The sequence below is a fragment of the Ascaphus truei genome, chromosome 7 (assembly GCF_040206685.1).
Source record: "Ascaphus truei isolate aAscTru1 chromosome 7, aAscTru1.hap1, whole genome shotgun sequence".
Taxonomy (NCBI): Eukaryota; Metazoa; Chordata; class Amphibia; order Anura; family Ascaphidae; genus Ascaphus; species Ascaphus truei.
In genome coordinates this window covers 75,925,454-75,948,240 of record NC_134489.1, presented here as the reverse complement: position 1 = coordinate 75,948,240, position 22,787 = coordinate 75,925,454, and the positions used below count along the sequence as shown (strand labels likewise).

Genomic DNA, 22,787 nt, shown 5'->3' with positions numbered 1-22,787 from the left:
CTACATTGCACGCATCTCCTCGTGGGGTCCTTCTCCCGTTGTGTGTGTGTGTGTGTGTGTGTGTGTATTTATATAAGTGAAGTGAAGAGTACATAGGTCAATGTACCCCAAAGAAAATTCACTTAAATGCACACCACTAATTTAAAATATAACCTTTAATGTTATTACTTAAAACATATATTACCGAGTGTTTGTGTAACGGTGTTCAAAAATATTTTTTTTCATTTGTATATATATATATAAATGGAGACAATTATACAGACCATGAAAAGCTTTATTGAACGATGACTTTAACAAAAATGTTTTTCAAAATACAGATCAACACAGTATAGTAAATCAAGGGTTGCTTTTCAATTACTTCATTAATGTGCAGGACACCGTAGCTATGCTGTCTGATAATTAATGTGAGGGTATTCACCTTAATCAGGTGTGCTTGTTAAATACAAATGTGGTTTCATTTTTGACTCCCCAGTATAGTGACATGTCTTTAAAATCGGGGAAGGTGTCCTGTGTGTGCCACTTAGTTTGTATTTAGTCACAAAACTATTGTCTTGGTTTAATGTGTCCAGAAATGTCTCCTGCATGTGGCTCACTAATTCCATGAAACATAATGTGAAATAAATTAATTTTTTTCCAGCTTCCCACATACACTGTGTGTTACTTGTGGTCATTGAACATAATTGTCCCAGATATTGTATTCACAATTGTGTGAATTATTTTTTTTTAAGTCAACAGTGTGATTCAATTATTTTTATTATTTTTGCCTAGGGTTAAAATCTGGGACGCATCTTCCAGAGCTAAAGTGGATACGGTGAGTAAGGAGATGGATCTTTGTCCTACATGTGTATAGCTATGAACATTACATTTAGCACATTTTGTATTTTAAGAATTCACATTCCTAGAACTGTACCACTCTGAGAAATATGTAACATAACATTTGTGTAGCCAAGACACAGAGAGGTAACATTAAATAGAGCTGAACTGAGCCCTGAAGGTCTTATGTTTTTTTTTCTTCTTCTACATTGAGTGCAAGTCTTACAGAAATCATTACATTTAATGTCTTTAAACCACTCAATATATAATATGCCAATATAACACATACTGTAGCCTCTGATTCTTTACATGTTCTGGTTTTAGGCATCAGGAAAATTGGAAGTTCTTAATCCAGAAGGTAAGTCCATTTATTGAATTATTAATTTTATGTTTACATACAGTATTTGTGTATAAAGTGTCACAAGGGCTGAAGCTATTCTGCCTCTGTCACAGCATACATTCAATAATAATATGCATTGTACACTACTTTTTGTGGGATTCATTTAATTAAAGCTGCTGTATTTCACAATAGATACTTTAAAAATATATATTTTGTATTTCGTTTTGCGTATTTTATCACCATTTAAGAAGAAATCCAAAACAAAAAACACTTTTGCTGAATTTGGTAATGTTATTTATGCTATAAATTTATTGCACTGGCTTAAGTCCCTGTGTCATAAAAAAAAGCTGTGTGTGCTGTGCACGCGCATAGTAAGTGAAACTTCTTTGTGTGTTGTCAGCAACATATAAAGTAACAATAATATTATTACTGCTTAGAGCATGAGTAAATTTGATTGGTGGGGTCATATTTATTGGGAGCTCTCAGAGGGGGTGCGGATGGAATAGGCACATCATTCAGGAGCGGTGTTCGGCGCATCACTGGGGTGTGCGTGTGTCAGAGTGTGAGTGCATGTGTCAGTGTGTGAGTGCGTGTGTGTGTGTGTCCTGCCCCTCTCTCTCCTGACTCCCCCCAGAACACTTGTCCTCCCCCCAGCACCCTTATCCTTTCCCTGCAGCACCCTTATCCTTTCCCTGCAGCACCCTTATCCTTTCCCTGCAGCACCCTTATCCTTTCCCTGCAGCACCCTTATCCTTTCCCTGCAGCACCCTTATCCTTTCCCTGCAGCACCCTTATCCTTTCCCTGCAGCACCCTTATCCTTTCCCTGCAGCACCCTTATCCTTTCCCTGCAGCACCCATGTCCTCCCCCCAGCCCCTTTCAGCAGCCCAGCCCCCCATTCCTACCAGATCGTGGCACAGAGGCGATGGAGGCAGTGGCGGCGGGGGGAGGGGGGCAGCGCGTCATCGTCAGCTGGAGCCAGCTCGGAGGGGAGCGTGCCCCCCTCCCCCCCCGTTACCGGAGCAGGAGCCAGGGGTGGCCTGCAGGGACACGTGCATGCACCGGGAGGCGAGGCCGCGGGAGATCAGGGCCTGCATAGGGCCCCGGGGAGCAGTGGGCTGCAGTGTCCCTGTGAGGAGAGCCATGGTGTCTTGAGCGTCGCCATGACTACCGTGCATGCGCGGCATGTCAATGGGCGGGGAACGGTGGCAGGAGTGGCTGTATCTCCTCGGGCTGCGGTCCGGCACCGGGTCTCCGAGCCGTGACGTCCGGTGTGGGGGAGCGTTATGAGTGGTGGCAGCGATTTTAAATTTTGAGGGGGAGCGGCACTGCCGCCGCATGTCAGCGGGTGGGGGAAGCGGCGCTCGTTAGGAGCTGTGGCGGCGGCGAGTAAATGTTGAGCGGGTGGGGGGGAGCGTGTAAGCGGCCGTGTGGGGGGAACAACGGCGGTTAGGAGCGGCGCCGGCGGCGATTTGCCAGAACACAGCCCGGCCTCAACTGCCTGCACTTTGACGTCAGCACTTTGACGTCACATCCGTTTCATTTTCTGCCCCCACAATCCATTTTTGTCCCATTACGAATGAGGTGCCACTAAAGAAGTTTCACTTCAAAAATGTCTTGGGGCACATGTTATTTATAGAATGCAGTTACATGTATATTGCCAGGGTAACACTATGCCAAAACTGCTATAACAAGATTAGGTTTAAGTGTTCAATGATCAAGTGAATGCTGTTGGTTTCCTGACTTCAGTTGCTGTATGCAGTTATCAATACATGTAATGAATATGATATCTTACCCTCTTTTATATTGGTGCTTGAATGTATTGGAAGCTGCACTAGAATTTAATTAAGTGATTTGGTCATTTAGGATTCACCCTTAATCTAATAATAATGTTTTTCTTATAAAGCGCTACCAATGTACACAATTGGGTACATAGAATTTTTCAGGCATGAGTCTTTGATCGATCCCTCTTCCCGTCCCCCACAGGGACAGAAAGTGGCTTGCCCAAATTCACAAGGAGAGTTGAGACCAGTATTTTAACCTGGCTTATCTCTTGTCCAAGCCAGTGACATTACCACTGACCGAGTCGGATTTAAAATTTTACCACCCATAGGCACTTTTTGCAGCTGGGCCACCTCCTCCTGCGGCGCTGCCCTCCTCCTTCTGCGGCGTCAAATGACAATGCAACACCATGTGATGTCACATTGTCATGGCATCGCTTGGCCATGTGACATCGCAGCATCATTTGCCGTTGCGATGCTATAGAAGGAGGGCAGTGAAAAGGTGAAGGTAAGAGACCTTTACAGAGGCCCCATGCTCTTCTCCGGCAATCAACAGGGACGTGAGCACGGCTAAGGCTACGCTTATAGTGCCGGCGACTTCAGGCTATGGTCGCTGGAAAAATCAAATTGAGATGACGTCCAGCGACCAAGCCGTCGCGCCGCACTTACTATAAGCCCACACGACAACGGCAATGCATTTGTTTTGACGCGACGTCGCATCGCCGGCTCTATAAGCGCAGCCTAATGTATATGGGGGGGGGGGGGGAAACAGAAAACGGCGCTCCAGAATTTTGCTTCTCTAGGCCCGGGCCTATGGGAAATCTGCCACTGACCACTGAGCTGCTCCTCGAGCCTAAATAATTTTATACTTCAACACAATCATTATTCCAGATGGATTCTCTACAGAACCCTGTTTATCCGTGCCAGAGTAAGTTAAAATCATATAAACAAAACATGAAATCTAATTTTTACAGGAAGTTCATACTGTAAGAAAGTACAACACATGTTATCTGTACATTTATAGTAGAAACACATTTGTTTGTGTCAGGATCTGCCCTTGTAAAGCATGTCAATTATTTTCATAGCCCCTAAACATTTCATGGTGCATGCTTATGTAGCCATGTGTAAAATTGGTGTACATATCTCTCTCATGCTGAGCAGTAACTCCTGTTAAAAGGGCAGGGTTGCTAGTAGTCATCATGGAGGTTTGCCCTTAAACCCCTGTGATGTGTAACATGAAGCAAAGGAAGTGACAGCATGCTCTGTGTCCACTGTTAGTGACACAGAGGTGGGTCTTTCTGGAACCTATATATTCCACATGACTTCCAAAAGTTAGTGAGTCAAGGCTGGGTCAGGTGTCTGTCAAGTGATCCTGAGTGAAGTGTCTGCAGCAGTTCAAGTCTGTCTGACCGAGAGGCACGTGGCAAAGTGACAAGCAGATTACACACTGTGTCCAGGGCTCTGGCACAGCTTGTGGTCTCCCTTAGGGGAGAGGTGGAAAGACAACTTGATTAGAGAGCAGAAGGAACCTTCCTGGAGATGGGCAACATGATAATGTGCGGCTAAGTGTCGGCCGCTATGATGGGCAGTCTGCCATGTACCATGCAATTAAAGATGCCCTTGTTCAAGAGACCCTTCTTGTCTGAGACTGGAGTTATTCAGCAAGAAGATGCACCCAGGAGTTCTCTTCCAGAAACTCCTCCCTGCTATCGTGGGGATCTGGCAGAGATGGAGGCGCTGTACCAACTGTGAGTAGAACTCAGCACTACCTCATACGCCTGTCATGGTGAAATCCCCACTACCAACGAGCGGGAGACTCGGGAGTCCTGTGAGCCAGCAGGTGCACCACACTACACTGACATGTAACTGGGGCAGTTTCTCACATAGGGGTCAGGATCAGAAGGGCCCTGAGGGAAACACCGTTACACTTAAAATTACTTACTACAGTGTAATAACTTCAATTTTTAAAACTTCTTCTACTTGGGGTAAAATATGTGAACTAGACAGACTCTCCTAACTGTCAGAGCGGAAATTATGATGGATGAATTGAAGTGGGTTATCTGCATAGATTTATTTATTTTCATACATATGTATAGTCGTTTGCAACAATCTGGAGTCGATGCTGTTTATTCCAATATATATATAAATATATATATATATATATATATATATATATATATATATATATATATATATATATATATATATATATATATATATATATACACATACAGTGCTCGAGAAACCCGGTCGCCAACTCGCCAGCTGCGATCGGATATTGGCTCGTGGCCAGTAACCTTTCCCCTGCTCTCTAAAAAAAAAATCCCCTGCTCGAAGAAAAAAAAAAAAAATCGGGAAAAAAAAAAATCAGAGCTGATTGGCTGTGACGCGGGATGGAGTTGCCAGGACTTCAAACCGCCCTTTCTGCATGGGTAAGTAATGGGGGGGGGGGAGGAGTGCGTGCGTGTCTCCTCGTGCGTGTCTCCTCGTGCGTGTCTCCTCCTCCTCCATAGTATCCTCTTGTATAATTGTGTCAGCTCCTTACAAGACCTGCACTGATCCGGCCATGGAGGAGTTTGTACAGATGCTTGAGGTGGGGGGAATTTAATACACTTTAAATATTATATATACACTGGTACATCTTTCCCCCTCTCTCCGGCGCTCCCGCTGCCCGCACGGGACCTAACATAGTCTAATAGGCCGGGGTGCTTCTCCCCCCCCCCCCTCCCTCTGGTGCTACCGCTGCCCGCGCGGGTCTGAAGATGTTGCAGTAGCCGGGGCTTTTCTCTCTCCCCCCCCCTCCCTCCGGTGCTACCGCTGCCCGCGCGGGTCTGAAGATGTTGCAGTAGCCGGGGCTTTTCTCTCTTCCCCCCCCCCCTCCCTCTGGTGCTACCGCTGCCCGCGCGGGTCTGAAGATGTTGCAGTAGCCGGGGCTTTTCTCTCTCCCCCCCCTCCCTCCGGTGCTACCGCTGCCCGCGCGGGTCTGAAGATGTTGCAGTAGCCGGGGCTTTTCTCTCTTCCCCCCCCCCCTTCCTCCGGTGCTACCGCTGCCCGCGCGGGTCTGAAGATGTTGCAGTAGCCGGGGCTTTTCTCTCTCCCCCCCTTCCTCCGGTGCTACCGCTGCCCGCGCGGGTCTGCAGGAAGTAGCAGGGTGTTTCTCCTCTCTCCCCTCCGCGCACGTCCCTTCCCGTGTGTGTGTGTGTGGGTGGGTATGAGAGTGAGATTGAGTGTTTGTGTGTGTATGTATGGGAGAGAGAGAGATTGAGTGTGTGTGTGTATGAGACAGAGCTTGAGTGTTTGTTTGTGTGTGTGTATATGGGAGAGAGAGATTGTGTGTGTGTGTGTGTGTGTGTGTGTGTGTGTGTGTGTGTGTGTGTGTGTGTGTGTGTGTGTGTGTGTGTGTGAGATTGAGTGTTTGTGTGTATATGGGAGAGAGAGATTGAGTGTGTGTGTGTGTGTGTGTGTGTGTGTGTATGAGAGAGAGAATGTGTGTGTGCAGGACACCAGAGGTAACCACCCAGTCACCCCACCCCCCCCCCCCAGTCACCCACCCCACCCCCCCACCCAGTCACTCATCCCACCCCCCCACGCAGTCACCCAGTCAGTTATCCCACCCCCCAGTCAATCAGTTACCCCCCGTCTCTCCCCCCTCTCTGTCTCTCCCCCTCTCTCTCTGTATCTCCCCCCCTTCTCTGTCTCTCCCCCCCTTCTCTGTCTCTCCCCCCTTTCTCTGTCTCCCCCCCTTCTCTGTCTCTCCCCCCCTTCTCTGTCTCTCCCCCCCTTCTCTGTCTCTCCCCCCCCTCTCTGTCTCTCCCCCCCCCCTCTCTGTCTCTCCCCCCTCTCTTTGTCTCTCCTCCCCCCCTCTCTGTCGCTCTCCCCTCTCTGTCGCTCTCCCCTCTCTGTCGCTCTCCCCTCTCTGTCGCTCTCCCCTCTCTGTCGCTCTCCCCTCTCTGTCTCTCTTCCCTCTATGTCTCTCTCCCCTCTCTCTCTCTCTCCCCTCTGTCTCTCTCTCTCTCTCCCCTGTCTCTCTCTCTCTCTCTGTCTCTCTCTCACTCTCTGTCTCTCTCTCACTCTCTGTCTCTCACCCACACTCTCTCTGTCTCACACTCTGGACATGGATATCTTATTTACCCTATATATCTTAACAGCCCTATACTACACCGAAATAACAAACTGCTTTCTTCCAGATCTGACTCAAGCTTCACACAGGAAACATCGGAACCCCCCCCTAACCCAGAAGACAGGTAGGGAACGCCTCCCCTCCAATGTATAACATTGCGGGAATTAAGGTATCTGGACATTGAGGGACTGCGGATCAGGTAAGATCCCAGGCGGGATTGCTGCTTTAGATATTGTGAAGCGGGGACGTCCAGACACTGGTTAAGGGGTTCAGGAAACTAGTCATTCACATCTGGCTTTTTTTTCTAGATCCGACACACACACACACACACACACACACACACACACGTAACAAGGACTAATTGTAGTATAATGTAATACAATAAATAAACTTATGTCAAAAACGAATGTTCTTACTAGGAATTTACTCAATTTATTTTATTTATGTATTTTTTTAAAAGCGGGACTAAGGACGGGGTTGGGGGCGGGACTAGGGGCGGGATTAGGTGGCGAGTAGATTTTTTGGTTCGGCGAGTAGATTTTTGGGTGATTTGTCAAGCACTGTATATATATATATATATATATATATATATATATATATATATATATATATATATATATATATATACTCATACAGATTTAAGTTATTAACGAAGCCATTCACATAGGTGTGTACTATTGAATAAAATATATATGACAAGTTGAGTCACGTAGGCTACAAATTAGACTGCAATGGTCCATTATTCCATATAGTGATATATTTATAGATTAGTGTGTGTGTGTGTACAGTATATAGATATAATTATTTTTTTCCCAGTAGAATTAGAAGTGAAATGACACACTGTTAAGGATGCAGTAACTTTTATTTGTATGAATGTGATGCTTTTTTTTTTTTTTTCTAAATGTAATATGTGCATGTTTTCCCTTTTCAGCAGCTTCTGTAGTTTAAAGAACTCTACATTTGTTCAATAGGTAATTACATATTGGAGCATTCTAAGCCGTTGTGTTATTGATTCTGACATCCTAAATGAGACACCCTGAGAGAGAATTCAATAAACCGTTGTACTTTTTACTAATCGGCACAAGCGGCTGCTTTTCGTCCATGTCTCGTTTGCTTGCTCCACTTTTTCAATTGCATTTTAGTTGATAAACCGTTGAGAAAAATCTAATTGAGACATATCATCAACATTTGGAAGCTGCCTATTCTAGAGAGAGATTTAGGAGGATAATTGGGGGAGATTTCATTTTTTTATTTTTTATTTATGCATTGGGGGAGTACAAAGGTCAACATTTCTCATTTATAGAGACGTTTCTGTGGTCAGTAAGTGGAGATGGCCGGTATGCTGTGAGACTGGAGCAGGTCGTGTTTGGGAAGAGTTATATTAAAGCTGCAGTTCAAGCAATATCCTGCATATGTGGGGGGGGGGGGGGGGGGGTTTAATCCGTTATGTACTATGAGAAAATACTTGTAGCATTAAAAAAATTAATAACATTTTTACTGTATTATAATGTAACAAGCATTTTTTGTTTCTACTATATAGCAACCATTTACAAAGTCACAGCCCCTTCCTCTTCTGGAACAGGCTCTGGCACACCCCTGTTTGAGCCCTGCCCTCTCTCTAGCAGTGCACCAATTGTATCTAGTGACTACCTGGTCACATGGTCTTCCACACAGAACTTTGCATCATGGGTCCTCTTCGGCTGCAGTGACAGGAATTTAGTGAACCCCCGAGCCGAATCTTTTCCGATCGATTGGCAATTTAGCTAATCACTTGTCAGTGTGTAGATTGTATTGATGCACATATTGAAGGGAAATATTTATTTATTTTTTTAAGCGGCACCTTGAACTGCTGCTTTACGATGATATTTAGACCGTGCTATGAATAAAACTGCTGCTTTCATTTATCAATGTACAATAACAAAATGCAAAAAGTACAGTTTGTGCACAAGATATTCAGGATTAGGTCCGGCAGGTACATACATAGTACTGATTTATTTATTTTCGAACTAAAGTTGACAAACGTGTTTGTTAAAAAAAAAAATCTATTTTTCGCTTCTCAGAAATTAAACAAAGTTTCCATTTTAATGTAGATATTTCTACTTTTACATAATCCTCAGAATAAGCTGTTGTATTCTAAAATCTAATTCAAATGAAGTAATTTGGAGAAGAGCAAATTGAAGCCTTGCCATTCTGTTACTATTTCTGCTAGATTAGGCTGCGTCCCCGCTAGCGCTGAGCGGGCGGTGCTTGGCGAGGTGACGTGTGTGTGTGTGTGTGTGTGTGTGTGTGTGTGTGTGTGTGTGTGTGTGTGTGTGTGTGTGTGTGTGTGTGTGTGTGTGTGTGTGTGTGTGTGTGTATGTATGTATGTGTATATATATATATATATATAATTAGTCCCTGTTCACGCGATTCGCACCCACGTGTACGCGGGCACACACGCTCACTGGTGCTCGGCGCTTAGGTAAACAAAAAATTTTCAACTTTCTTGCGCGCTCAGCTTTCCCTGCAGCGTCCCCCCCGCTCCCCCCTGCGAAAATGTAAAGGACACCCGGCGCTCATGTTTGGAGGGCTCTCCAAGCATGAGCGCGCTCAGCGCCAGCGGGGACGAAGCCTTAGTTACAAATAATATATATTTTTTATTTTTTTTAATATATAGAGCACAACCAATCATCAAAATGGAAAATTACACGTTCTTGGTCCAAAAAGGTAATATTTTAGAAGTTTATTTCGCTCCTTGTAGGCTAGCAATACATTGCAATGAGTTCCAAAACTGCAAAAAATGGCCTATTGAATAGAAATTGAAATAAAAACATTGCATGTTTTTTAGCATTGAAAGATTTTTGTGAAGTAATTTTAGCTTATTTATTAGGAGAATGTATAGCTTTAAATAGACTTCAGGAACGTATCATGCACTGATTTCACGCATTTTTGTTTTTAATGGCTTACTATTAATAATTTGCACGTACTAAAATCAAAGCATGTGCACTTAATTGTAGCTTTCATATTATTTCACACATCTATCACAAATTATGCTTTGTGCTGCTCATAGTGGATTGGTTGACACTTCCAATTCTTATCATGCATGTCTGTGAGTAGTTTTACTGTCTATGTACTTTTTTTGAACAGTGCTTTGCTTTGAAAGCTTTGCTATACAGCAGGCATAAGCTTAAAGGGATCCACGTTAAAGTGGGTAGAAGGAAAAACGGACGCACTCTGAATGCTCATTTACATGTCATTACCAGAATTCACAGCTTCAGTGGAAGCACTGTTTGATGTGTGATAATGTTGTTTGGATATAGGGTTACCAGATGTCCGGTACTGGACTGTCCTTGCATAGTTACATAGTATCAAACACAGGGAAACGGGAATGGGGAAAGGAAAGGAGACCCTCACTACAGCTTGACTAAAGGTGCTACGATCGGGGGTAATAGCTGAACAATCGAACGAAGAGAAAAGGAACCCCTATAATGGGAGCACTCAATTTGGCTAGGATAAAGTAACACCGAGATAGAGCCCTAACTAGACAATTCTATTTGCAATGGTGATTTAATTAAAATAAATTTTATTAAGAAATCTGATAAAATAAAGTCAATGATTAGGTATGCCTAGAAGGGAGGCATAACTATGACAATAGGCGAATTAAATAGATACGGTGGGTATATTCCAGGGTGGGAAGCCCCACTCTGTGTATATCAGTGAGTACTCGTGATCACACTGGGATCAAGTATAAACCACTATGAGACGGAACTTGATGGTAAGTATCTGTACAGGAATATATTGGTCCTCAAAGAGCTAGAAGGTAAGTATCTGAGGAAGAGCTAAGCACAGGAATAATATGTACCCAATGATTGGAACTAGTGGGTGTCAATGTAACTAGTTCAAAAGGAAATGCCCTCCCCTCACGAGACCTGCATATCACAGTGAGGACGTAAGATCCTTAGGATATATTCAGACAGAATGACTCTATGCTCACGATAGGAAGGTGTTAATGTTGAGGCGTCACAATGTGCCACTTGAGTGAAGCTACTTGGTATGCTCTATGCAGGGACAGAGTAACAGACTATATATGTCTGCTACAATACCGCTATAGGCACTATAAGGAGGTTCACCAAGTTCTGCTTTAATTGTAGCGTTTGGACATTGAGTACATCAAGTGTTGTGTCCGGTCGAGTTTTCTAGTGTAAACACATCACGCCCATGTTTTGTATCTAGGGCTTTTCTGTGCTCATTGAGCCGTATTACAAGTGTAATTACACTACAAGTAAGGGGTTAAATGGTTGAACACAGGGCAGCAAGTCTGGGCAGAGTGGCAAACTGGTAGTGTCTGACAAAGTGTCTATGGTGACAGCATCTTATGTCCAATAAACAAGCAAATGTGTGGTCCTGATATTAACCAGGTATATGAAGTAAATGCTGCACACCTTAAAAAATGGTTAGAATGATACAATTACCGGTGCTCCCGTGCTTGAACGAAAGCCTGTTTCCAGTCCTAGATCAGTAGTAGAAGGAACACAGGGCACAACGGATTTCTGCAAATCTAAACTTATTTATTGAGCCAACACACCGTTTCGACCTCAAAGGTCTTTATCAAGTGACATAGTGGCACAGACGCTGTTAAGATCGAACAAGTCTGCACACCTTGGAGGGAGTCTACGGTGCTTTAGCAACTAGGGTAATTATCTCCTGAGATTTATTTGGGTAATGTAAGTCGTGACATTGGAGACAGTGTCAGACGCTTTTAAGCCTGTCACTTTGTCCAGTTACGCAACACTAAGACTGCATACTTTATTCCTCCCTCCCTGTCTGGAGTGCAGACGCTGTTAATGACTGAACAAGTCTGCACACCTGGGAGAGAGTTTTTGGTGCTTTAAGCACCTTGGTAATTACCCCAAAAGACTCAATTAAGAAATTTTAATCGTGACATTGGAGACATTGTATCAGACGCTTGTTAGCCTGTTAATTTGTCCAGTCACGCAAAACCCAGGGAGCATTGTATTCATTTATAGAACTCAGGACTGTGATCCCCAGGGTGACGGAACGGATCCTTCTGGATACTCATTTTTAGACCAGCTACGGGTACACATCCGCATGATGTATACAGGTGGCCCTTGCATACAACCATGGGGTTAATATCAGGACCACACATTTGCTTGTTTATTGGACATAAGATGCTGTCACCATAGACACTTTGTCGGACACTACCAGTTTGCCACTCTGCCCAGACTTGCGGCCCTGTGTTCAACCATTTAACCCCTTACTTGTATTGTAATTACACTTGTAATACAGCTCAATGAGCACAGAAAAGCCCTAGATACAAAACATGGGCGTGATGTGCTTTTACTAGAAAACTCGACCGGACACAACACTTGATGTACTCTATGTCCAAACGCTACAATTGCAGCAGAACTTGGTGAACCTCCCTATAGTGCCTATAGCGGTATTGTAGCAGACATATATAGTCTGTTACTCTGTCCTGGCATAGGGCATACCAAGTAGCTTCACTCAAGTGGCACATTGTGACGCCTCAACATTAACACCTTCCTATCGTGAGCATAGAGTCATTCTGTCTGAATATATCCTAAGGATCTTACGTCCTCCCTGTGATATGCAGGTCTCGTGAGGGGAGGGCATTTACTTTTGAACTAGTTACATTGACACCGACTACTTCCAATCATTGGGTACATATTATTCCTGTGCTTAGTTCTTCCTCAGATACTTACCTTCTAGCTCTTTGAGGACCAATATATTCCTGTACAGATACTATCAAGTTCCGTCTCATAGTGGTTTATACTTGATCCCAGTGTGATCGCGAGTACCCACTGATATACACAGAGTGGGGCTTCCCACCCTGGAATATACCCACCGTATCTATTTAATTCGCCTATTGTCATAGTTATGCATACCTAATCATTGACTTTATTTTATCTGATTTCTTAATAAAATTTATTTTAATGAAATCACAATTGCAAATAGAATTGTCTAGTTAGGTCTCTATCTCGGTGTTACTTTATCCTAGCCAATTTGAGTGCTCTCATTATAGGGGTTCCTTTTCTCTTCGTTCGATAGTTATATAGTAGTTACATAGTCCTGTAATTGGACACTCTGTCCAGTAAAAAATTATGTATGTGTCCGGTATTGCCTCACTGGACTTAGTGACCTGACCTGCGGGATTTCCCTGAATAGGGGGAAAGCAAGGCTGTTAGGGGGCTGGGCAGCTTCCTCCGTCCTGATTAGCTGCATTACCCAGCAGCAGCCAATCGGGAGGTGTCAGAAGCCTGGGAGTGGGGCCAAGGAGAGGAGGTAACAGCATGGAGTAGAGGTGTGTGTGTGTGTCAGGCACATCAAGCACATCGCACCTTTCACCATTGTGTCCACTATGTTTGGAGAAACCACCTGGAAACCCTATTCGGGAACATGTCACAAGTGTTCTTTATCAAGCGTGGGGTATTATAAATGATATAATAAAAAGGCAAGTCTGCTTCCATGACTTCTGCTTTGTTGTTGAATATCTAATACTGAGGTAAAATCTCCTCCTGAAAGATGCAGGGGAATAATAGTGACCTCTCACAATGAGCGTTATCACTACCGCATGGGTAATTTCATTGACTTTATTAGGAATTTTCATGCAATAATGCCCCGACTGGCACTATCGCAGATAATTAATATCCCCTAATATGTAATTGAGCCATGACTGGTCATTCCTTCATGTTGACCCTATGTCCCCTATCCAATAATGTGGGAGATTGGCGCCCAATCAGATATTAACTTCCATTCAAGTCCATAGCAGTTGATTTCAGGATCAAGGTCCCATACACATTTTTGTAGCATGGTAAATCCCAGCCATAGAGAGAAGCAGGATAATGGTTATCAATGGAATGAAAGTTGACGCATCGTTATCTCTGCTTGGATGAAGTTAACGGATTGTTTTCTGTCCATTACCTCACTTCTCACCATCTTGGATAGGGGCATAAGAGTAAAGCAAAATGTTGCAGGATATCTTTCAATACATTGCTTATTTGTGTGGCTCCCTCTATCATTTTCACGTCTGTCATCGCTTTGTATTTCAATTGTAATTATATTTCATATTGATACTAGAATGCACAACATGCAAAGCTAATGTTGTATAAGAATAATCATATCATGTTTCAATTGTATATTTCAGAGAAGGTGGTCGTCAGTCCTATTGAATCAACATCCCGGTATGATACCTTTTTTATGTACTGGTGAAGGAAAGATATAAACCAGATTATGCATGTATGGACAGATTCATTACATTTGCAGTCATCTACTTGACATGATTACTACATTGTATTCATGTGGCATGTACTTTATTTAAACATCACAATGGCACTGTCTGGAGAAATATATTATCGTGTTCTTAATGGCTCTTGTGCATAGCAGTTTTGTTTAGTACCTTTATGACGTGAATAGAGATATCTTGAAGGATATTGTAATATTCCACACAAAACAGTGATATTTGTAGGCTACTATAAGGAAAGCTAATGAGATTACAATCAAGATTCCACAGTATTACGCGCATCATTGTTTGCATAACACTTGCTTGTTCCCTAATTCATCTTCATTTTCTGGCCACTGATGCATATCCCGTGTGGGAATCAAAGTAAGGAAAGATTTATTTATTTCCTTTTTAAGTATATCATTAGTGACAAGTTCACATAACATAACTATACCAGCCAATTAGCTGGCTACATTTCTTCACAAGTCCATACTAACGAATTATATTTAGTCTTGTTTCCTATGTTGCTTTTATTGGCTCACTCCTTTAATAATCGACATGTGTCTTGTTAAAAGGCCATACATGTTGCAATATTATGTAGTCATAAAAGGGAGGTAGGTCAATATTTGTACCTAAAACCTACTACAGGCATACCCCACATTAACGTAAGCAATGGGACCGGATCATGTATGTAAAGCGAAAATATACTTTAAGTGAAGCACTACCTTTTCCCACTTATCGATGCATGTACTGTACTGCAATCGTCATATACGTGCAGAACTGATGTAAATAACACATTTGTAACAAGCTCTTGTTGTACAGCGCTTGTGTACAGCTTTGGTACAGGTAGGGAGCCGGTATTGCTGTCCAGAACGTGCTGACAGGCGCATGCGTGACCTGCTGTTTGCCTATTAGGCGATATGTCCTTACTCGCGAGTGTACTTAAAGTTAGTGTCCTTAAACCGGGGTATGCCTGTATTAAGCATTATTTCAGATCTTAACACAGCAATTTAAACCAGCTTTTAGACACCAATACAGATTATTGCTACCTGTGGCGCGCTCCTGCGGGTAAATGAGTTGGATAATAGTCCCGCTCCCTTCTCGCGCACAGCTAATTTGAAACAATGGGAGCACTTCTCCCGCTGGTGCAGTGTGGATGTCCTGCTGCAATGCGCCACCAGTTGTAATAACGTTGGCTACATCAGACATTCACAAGACTCTGGGTTAAAATTTTGTTCACATTGAGTGAGACTCCTTCCTTTTTCAGACCAGGCGGCAGTGGAGGAAGACGAGACTCGGCAGGCAAGAAATATTACACGCCTACTAAACAGATCGCATTATGTGCAGTGAAACCTTTGCCTGAAAGGTATTGTTGTTATATGTACATTATATTAACACAAAATAACAAAGTGTCTGCAATGCATTTAGAAGCCCAGTAAATGGTTCCATTTGGTTCACGGACTATTGTCGATATTGAACTAAGGACAGTGGCATGTTTAAAACGTTAACTGTAGGTGATTGATACTGTACTTTTTTTTTTTTTCTTAATCCAAGAAGTATACATTTAAATCATTTTTAAACATAACTGTTACATGGTGAATAAAAGCTTTTGGCGGTTTCAACAACCTTTATCCAATGTCTTCATGTGATCAGACATTGTCATTCATCAGTAGTAGAGGTGAAATGTGGTTTTTGTTTTGTGCATTGTTTGTATAGTAATTGTGACGCCATCGTTCGTCAAACTAAACCATAAGTAGCTGATATATTTGAATTCAGCGCACCCAGCGATAAAAGGACACACGGCTGTTTGTAAACGAGTCAAATTGTAAAGTGAAAGGGAGATTGGATCTTTTTACATAGTTCCTGTGGGGCAATCCTCCTGGGACCAAAATGAACTCCTTCCAGTGACCTGTTTAAGGGGTCTCATCTGGGGAAATTATGATTTTTTATTTTTTTAAACCCAAAACTGACCTAGAAGTATTTTTTAGTTGTATTTGAGAAGGGTTTGATTTCCTCTGGCTGCTTCCTTGTGTGATGTCACAGTGTGACGAGCAAGTGCTTATACAGCCAGGGTCCCCCTCTCTCCACCTCCCCATCAGTCCTTAACTTTTATTGTCTCTCTGATACGGGCAAATAAAACCACTTGATTGACAAACACTGCCCCATTTAGAGGTACCTAAGAAATTCGACTGTGTGGGATTGCACCATTAAAAAAAAGAAGTAATAAAGTTATGACCTGCTACACAGGACTATCTAAACCATAGGTGGGCAACTCCAGTCGTCAAGGGACACCAAAGGTCCAGGTTTTCAGGATATCCCTGCTTAAAAATAGGTGGCTTATTCAGAAGGCCTGACCCAACTGTGCTGAAGCAGGGATATCCTGAAAACCAGACCTGTTGGTGGCCCGTGAGAACTGGATTTGGCCACCCCTGGTCAAAGCTAACACTTTTCTATCCTCAAGTAGTGTTCTTATGTCCTGAAAATTCTCTTTCTTCCTATGGTTTTTCAGCATAAACATTTAATGCTAAATAGTTATGCAATATGATTATTGTAGATATAAGATAGGTGCAAAATAATTTTGTCTTTGTTACAAATGTTTGCCTAGAATCTAGATCCTACAGAGGACAAGTTTATGGAATTAACTAGGAAATAATACGTCCTTTCATATGTAACCGATAAAGGCCAAGATACGCAAAAGGGTGCCAAGCTGTAGCATGCCTTTAGTCCCACTATATGAATAGGAGTAAAGGGGTGCTAAAGCTTAGCACTCATTTTGTGCATCTGGACCAGAGAACGTTGCGCTATACATAGGATTTACAGACGCAATACATTTCTGCCCTGAAGAGCTTGCGATCTGATTTGTCATACCAAGTAACAAACAGGGATGTCATACCAAGTAACAACTGAGCTTCCAATTGTCAATAATAGGATCATTCAATCAAACTTGAGACATGAATGAAGCATATGAAATATGGGCAATTGTTTTAAGACTGTTCACATTATAGGTTCTCTGTGCACCTAAAGTTTGCCTAATGCTTGTACCAATGCTTGGAATTAAAAAAATTACGGATTAGTGATGGTGACCCTGTAAAAATAATGACAAGTAACAATTCTGAATAGCTTCTAACCGTTGTTTAAACCAGGGGTCCCCTCTCCCCTTTCCCCCGCGTTTCTGACATCGCGGCATCATTTGACGCCGCGTTGCCATGGCGACGTGTCACCAGAAGCCACCGGAGAGCAGGTAAGAGACTATACAGAGGCCTTGCTCGTTCCCCCAGCATTTAATTTACATGTTGTGCAGAAGTAAGCACCGCGCCCCCTTCCACACACCCCCCAGAACATTTTGTGCACCTTTGGTTTAAATAGCAGTGTTAATTTGTTCAATGCCTACTGTAGTTCTGAAATTCCCACGTGGCCATGGAAGGAAACTGATTACATCAACTGAATAACTTTCTTCTCTTTTTTTTTTTTGCAGCCATACTAAAGATGTAACAGAAAGCATGATGCCAGGGAAGTCAAATACTAGCACACCGAGCAAATACATGCCAACAAAATTAGGTAATTATTGGTCATATGCACACAATGTGTAAAGGGAATTGTTGCCTTTTTTTTAAAATGTTGGTGAAAGGGACATTTGCATCCCTGATTGTTAATTACCGGAGCTTTTTATGGTTGCTGTTTGAATTATGTTTCAGCTGCAAAATTTCACCACAGTAGAGATTTCTTCGATTCATTCTTTAATAAAATCCTCTTCACTATAAGACCACATCAATGTTTTCATTTTAGGCGCTAACAGTGTTCCACGGTGCTGCCATGTATAGATTGACAGTAGCAGAGCTACTTTGTTGGGTATGGGTATATCATTTTTGTGCTCCAGCAAATCATGTGTACAGTATGTGTGTACACTCACTTGCAGTCTCTCAGTATTACCGTACCCTAACCATTGTGGCAGAGCATTTTAACAGCAAATACTTTTTTCTACTGTAGAGGAAAAAGGAACAACCAAGTCTCTATCACATTCCATTCCTAACCACGGCAAAGATAACCTGTCGGACTCTGGCGATGAAGATGACAAAGGCAGAGCACCCACAGAACTATTTGCAGAGGTGAAGTTAGCTTGTGTTGCACACTGTGTACATAAATAGAATGGTTCAGCTATAACTATGTTGAAAAAGGAAACCTAGTAATGAAAATGTATCGCCTAAAGTTTATAGAAATCGCATTTGCAAATGTGATTAATGTAACGTGGCCTCACTGAATGTCTACTGATAGCAGAGGGTGACGAGATATTCTGAAACAACTGTCAAGTACAATCATCATTTGACCTGATTGTCTGAAAAAGTGCAGAAGTCATAACCTAAATGCTAAAATGCTGCTATTATGCAGCCTTTGACTATCATTCTATAACATGCACTATCGCACGGGGAATTATAAGGGCCTATAGAATAGCATGATTGACCTTTATCTTTCCATCAGCTTGTTACTCCTAATCAATAATCGGCAAGTTTTTAGGCAGAAAAGAGAACTGTATTTAGTAAGCACACCTTTTACATTAATTAAAGATTACCTGAAGATGACATTAAAAAGGTTATAAGACTCAAGTTATAAGTGTCTGATATTTTTATTTATCTGTATCAAATAATGTTGAAACTTGTTGTGATAGGCTAACTCATTGGTATATCTTTCTAACCTGTTTGAAATTATTTGATTTTTTTTTTCAGTTCCTTAAAGCTGTAATGGATCAGGATTATAAACAGGCACAAAAGCTATGCCAAATGAGTACGTATTAGTTCGTCATGATTTCTAACAACTTTGGATTTGAAAGCTCACGTGTCCAATGAAATCAACATCCAACACGTTCTTACTGATTTTTTTTTTTTTCTATGTTCACGTTCGAAGGATGTCACGGTGTTCTGATGCACAAAGCCTTATAAGAAATCTATACAGTATGGAGAGCAAGAATGGCATACTATAAAATATATGATCCAAATCAAACACTAGACTCAAAATACGTCTGACAAATGAATACTGGTTTACCCAATCCTGTTATGGGCCATTTAATCTCATGCAAGAGTTGGAGTGTGCAAAATATGATGACACCATCTTGGAGTATATACTGTATTTGCTCGCCATGCATTCTGCTTTCCAGGTCCCCCCACTGGCTTTTGAAAGAAATCACAACATTCACATTTTCACTTTAAAGTAAACTGAATTTGCATCCTGTGTAGAAATAGATGTGTTTCTATTTCTTTAGCTCTGCCTAATTCTATTATCAGTTGTTATTATTGTCTGTTCGAGTTTTTTGGTTCTCATTTATCACTTTGGCATGAATTATTTTGGTAATATTTGTCAATTAAAACAGCAAAGGGCAACAAAGTTTGTATCAACAAACTTGATCATACAAAAGTTTACAAATGGTCTTCTCATAAAAGAGATTAAGTAAATATTGTAAGAACGCTCCAAATTGTTTGATTACTTTGTTGACATTACATGTTTAAATGTGTTTAAAATACTTTGAAACTATTTAAAAAAAATACGACAACTGTCACCTATATTTAACTACTTAAACACGCCACTGGTATTTTAATTAATTTTGGTTGTATGAGGGACTGCCCCTTTAATGGGGTTTACATTTGTTTGAGAAACAATTCCAACAGTATATCCAGAGAGTACAGTCTATCGATACGCCAAAGAGCATGGTAAAGCAAATAGAAACAAGAATCTGGCTATACTTCTAAAATAGGACATGTTACCACTTGATATATTGACTTGGGTATTCCTGCCGTTTGTGGTGTGAGATATTTTTAGTGTTTATTCAGGTAAAGAATAGTGTCTATGGTGGTAAATCATTCTATGGTCTTGGGTAATCTATATTTTATAAAACATTAATTTATTTCTTGCATATTAAAAATACTACGTACTCTTCTGTACAGTTTCTGCAGGTAATTCTACTTTTATCCTCGACTACCAGTGATACTGCATATGATGTCCTATTACTGAAGAACATCATTTGAATAGTGCAGTAGATCACAATTTGAGTACCTACAGCATTTTTTTGCTGTATAGTTAAGCTGCCGCAGTTCCACAATCAATATCTATGGTGATGCTTAAACTAGAGGGAGGCGAATGTCTTTGGGAAATATTTTGTGAATTTCTCTTAAATTTTGGGTTTTCACGAACTGACATTTGATCAAATTTTTGCAACTTTGACAGAATTTAATGAAAAGGACTATAACATAAAGGTTGTGTGACCGCCACATTGACTTGTTGATTGGCGATTTTATTTTGTAAGTTTTCTGGGGGGGGGGGAAGAAAGGGGGGAAGGGGGAGGGGCAAACTTCAATGAAAATTCTCCACATATTCATACTAGTTTCCAAATCAATAGACCAACAATAAGGAATTATAATTCACTGGTCAGTATTGCCTTTTTACGTAGAGAATGAATAACATTCTAATATTCACTATTGATGCACCAATGCAATAGATTAAAATGTACTAGATGTATCTAGTACACCAACTTCTGTACTAAGTCTTGCATCGTAATCAGTAGGGGTTTTTTTTTTTTCCTCAATTGCAGTTCTCATCTATGAACCAGAAAATCCAGAAGCAAAGGAATTTACCCCACTTATTGAGAAAATGTTGCAAAGAGGTAAGTAGAACACATTTTTAGGTCCATATATTTGTCTAATTCTATCTTTATAATGAACGGCAATGGGAAAAAATGCTAAATGATAAAGCTTTCTCTCCCTGTATGTGGCAATGTGTTTTCAAATGTAGTGTTTGACTAATTTGCACAACTTGAAAAAGGATGTTTAATGATTATTATTAACTATTAAATCCATTACAGAAGATGAACAATGTACTGGCGATGAAGACAGTGAAGAAACAGATGACAGCAGTGAAAGTGAGGAAAGCTCCGATGGAACCTCTGATTCAAATGAAGAAGATACTGATAACTAGACCCCATAATCCAAATGGAAGTATTACACTTGATATTTATTGCACTCCCCATGCCTTGTTGTTGTTTTGAGGTATCAAACATCCCCATTCATACAGTAGGTTGCTGCTTCATATTCCCAATTCAAGCAAAAGTTCCACTATATGGGCCATATTTATTAAGCAGTCTACTGCCATAAGACACCTTTCGGTGCTGGAAGACCCCTTACAGCCCATTCCAGTCAAAGTATCTTGTAGCAGAAGACTTCTTAATAAATATGACCCTTTACCTCTCGTCTAAGTAAGAAGCTAAAGTGTTCAACACGAAACTAAGAATGTGTTTCTTTTGAACATGACTGCAAATTGCTACTTTTTATGTTTCTTTGGTTGGCATTAATATGGCACAATACAACTTCATCTTTTTTTTTTTTTTTTACCTCTACTATTCTGGTAATTCATTCCAAATCCTGCGGTGGGAAAGTGAACATGTTTCAGGACTGTTACATTTTAGTTGGTTCCAACAGTGTTTTTATAATGTATTAAATATTATTCACTAAGAGACTAATTCGCTGTATTGCTTTGGGGTGTGATATTAAATAAATTAAATATATGTGTTCTAAAGTTAACCTGTATTTGTATTCTCAGAGCTAAACTGTGCTGTACTGGAAAAGTATTTTTTTTTACAGGCATACCCCGCATTAACGTACGCAATGGGTCCAGAGCATGTATGTAAAGCGAAAATGTACTTAAAGTGAAGCACTACCTTTTTTTCCCACTTATCGATGCATGTACTGTACTGCAATCATCATATACGTGCATAACTGATGTAAATAACGCATTTGTAATAGGCTCTATAATCTCCCCGCTTGCGCACAGCTTCGGTACATGTAGGGAGCCAGTATTGCTGTTCAGGACGTGCTGACAGGCGCATGCGCGAGCTGCCGTTTGCCTATTGGGTTATATGTTCTTACTCGCAAGTTTACTTAAAGTGAGTGTCCTTAAACCGGGGTATGCCTGTAGATGAATAGCAGAACTACTTACACTTTTGTTACAATTGACTGTATTTTTATGGGGAGTAAGAAATAAATAAACTTTTCCTTGAACTGTATTGGTGCACACATCTTTGTTAGTCAAGGGAGACTGCAAGGTCACTTTACTATGAAGTGAACAAAGTTTAGGCTTGTTAAGCTGTTATGTTTCATTTGTTTTGAAGTACAAAGAAGAAGAAGCAGGCACACGGTCTTACTCAAAAGGAGGTTTAATATGCCATAAAGTCCAACGTTTCGGCAGTCAAATGCTGCCTTTCTCAAGGTGAGAAATAATATAGAAAAAACAACCAGGCGCTTACCTTGAGTTTAAAACAAAAGTTTGCTTACAGTGTAGCAATCAAATCAACAACGGCTCTCTAGCAGATGCTTTGAGCCAACTTTAAGATCCCTTCTGCTTCGACCCCAATAAAGGGATAATCCAGAGCCCTCACAAAGATATGGAAACAAACAAGCATAGGGGGAGCATGGGATTAGAGAAGTATACAGTACATCAAATAAAAATGATATAGTAG

General features: G+C 41.5%; 1 protein-coding gene across 1 annotated transcript; it reads left to right on the top strand.

The window, feature by feature from the left end:
* Nucleotides 1-772: 772 nt before the first annotated feature.
* On the top strand, nucleotides 773-22,329 carry ERICH2 (glutamate rich 2). Its single transcript, XM_075609093.1, has 10 exons — nucleotides 773-811; nucleotides 1,138-1,171; nucleotides 9,710-9,759; nucleotides 14,216-14,252; nucleotides 15,563-15,656; nucleotides 17,766-17,848; nucleotides 18,278-18,396; nucleotides 19,012-19,069; nucleotides 20,868-20,939; nucleotides 21,138-22,329. The coding sequence occupies exons 6-10, from the start codon at nucleotides 17,791-17,793 to the stop codon at nucleotides 21,248-21,250; spliced, it is 420 nt and encodes a 139-aa protein (XP_075465208.1). The 5' UTR covers nucleotides 773-811; nucleotides 1,138-1,171; nucleotides 9,710-9,759; nucleotides 14,216-14,252; nucleotides 15,563-15,656; nucleotides 17,766-17,790; the 3' UTR covers nucleotides 21,251-22,329.
* Nucleotides 22,330-22,787: the final 458 nt, after the last annotated feature.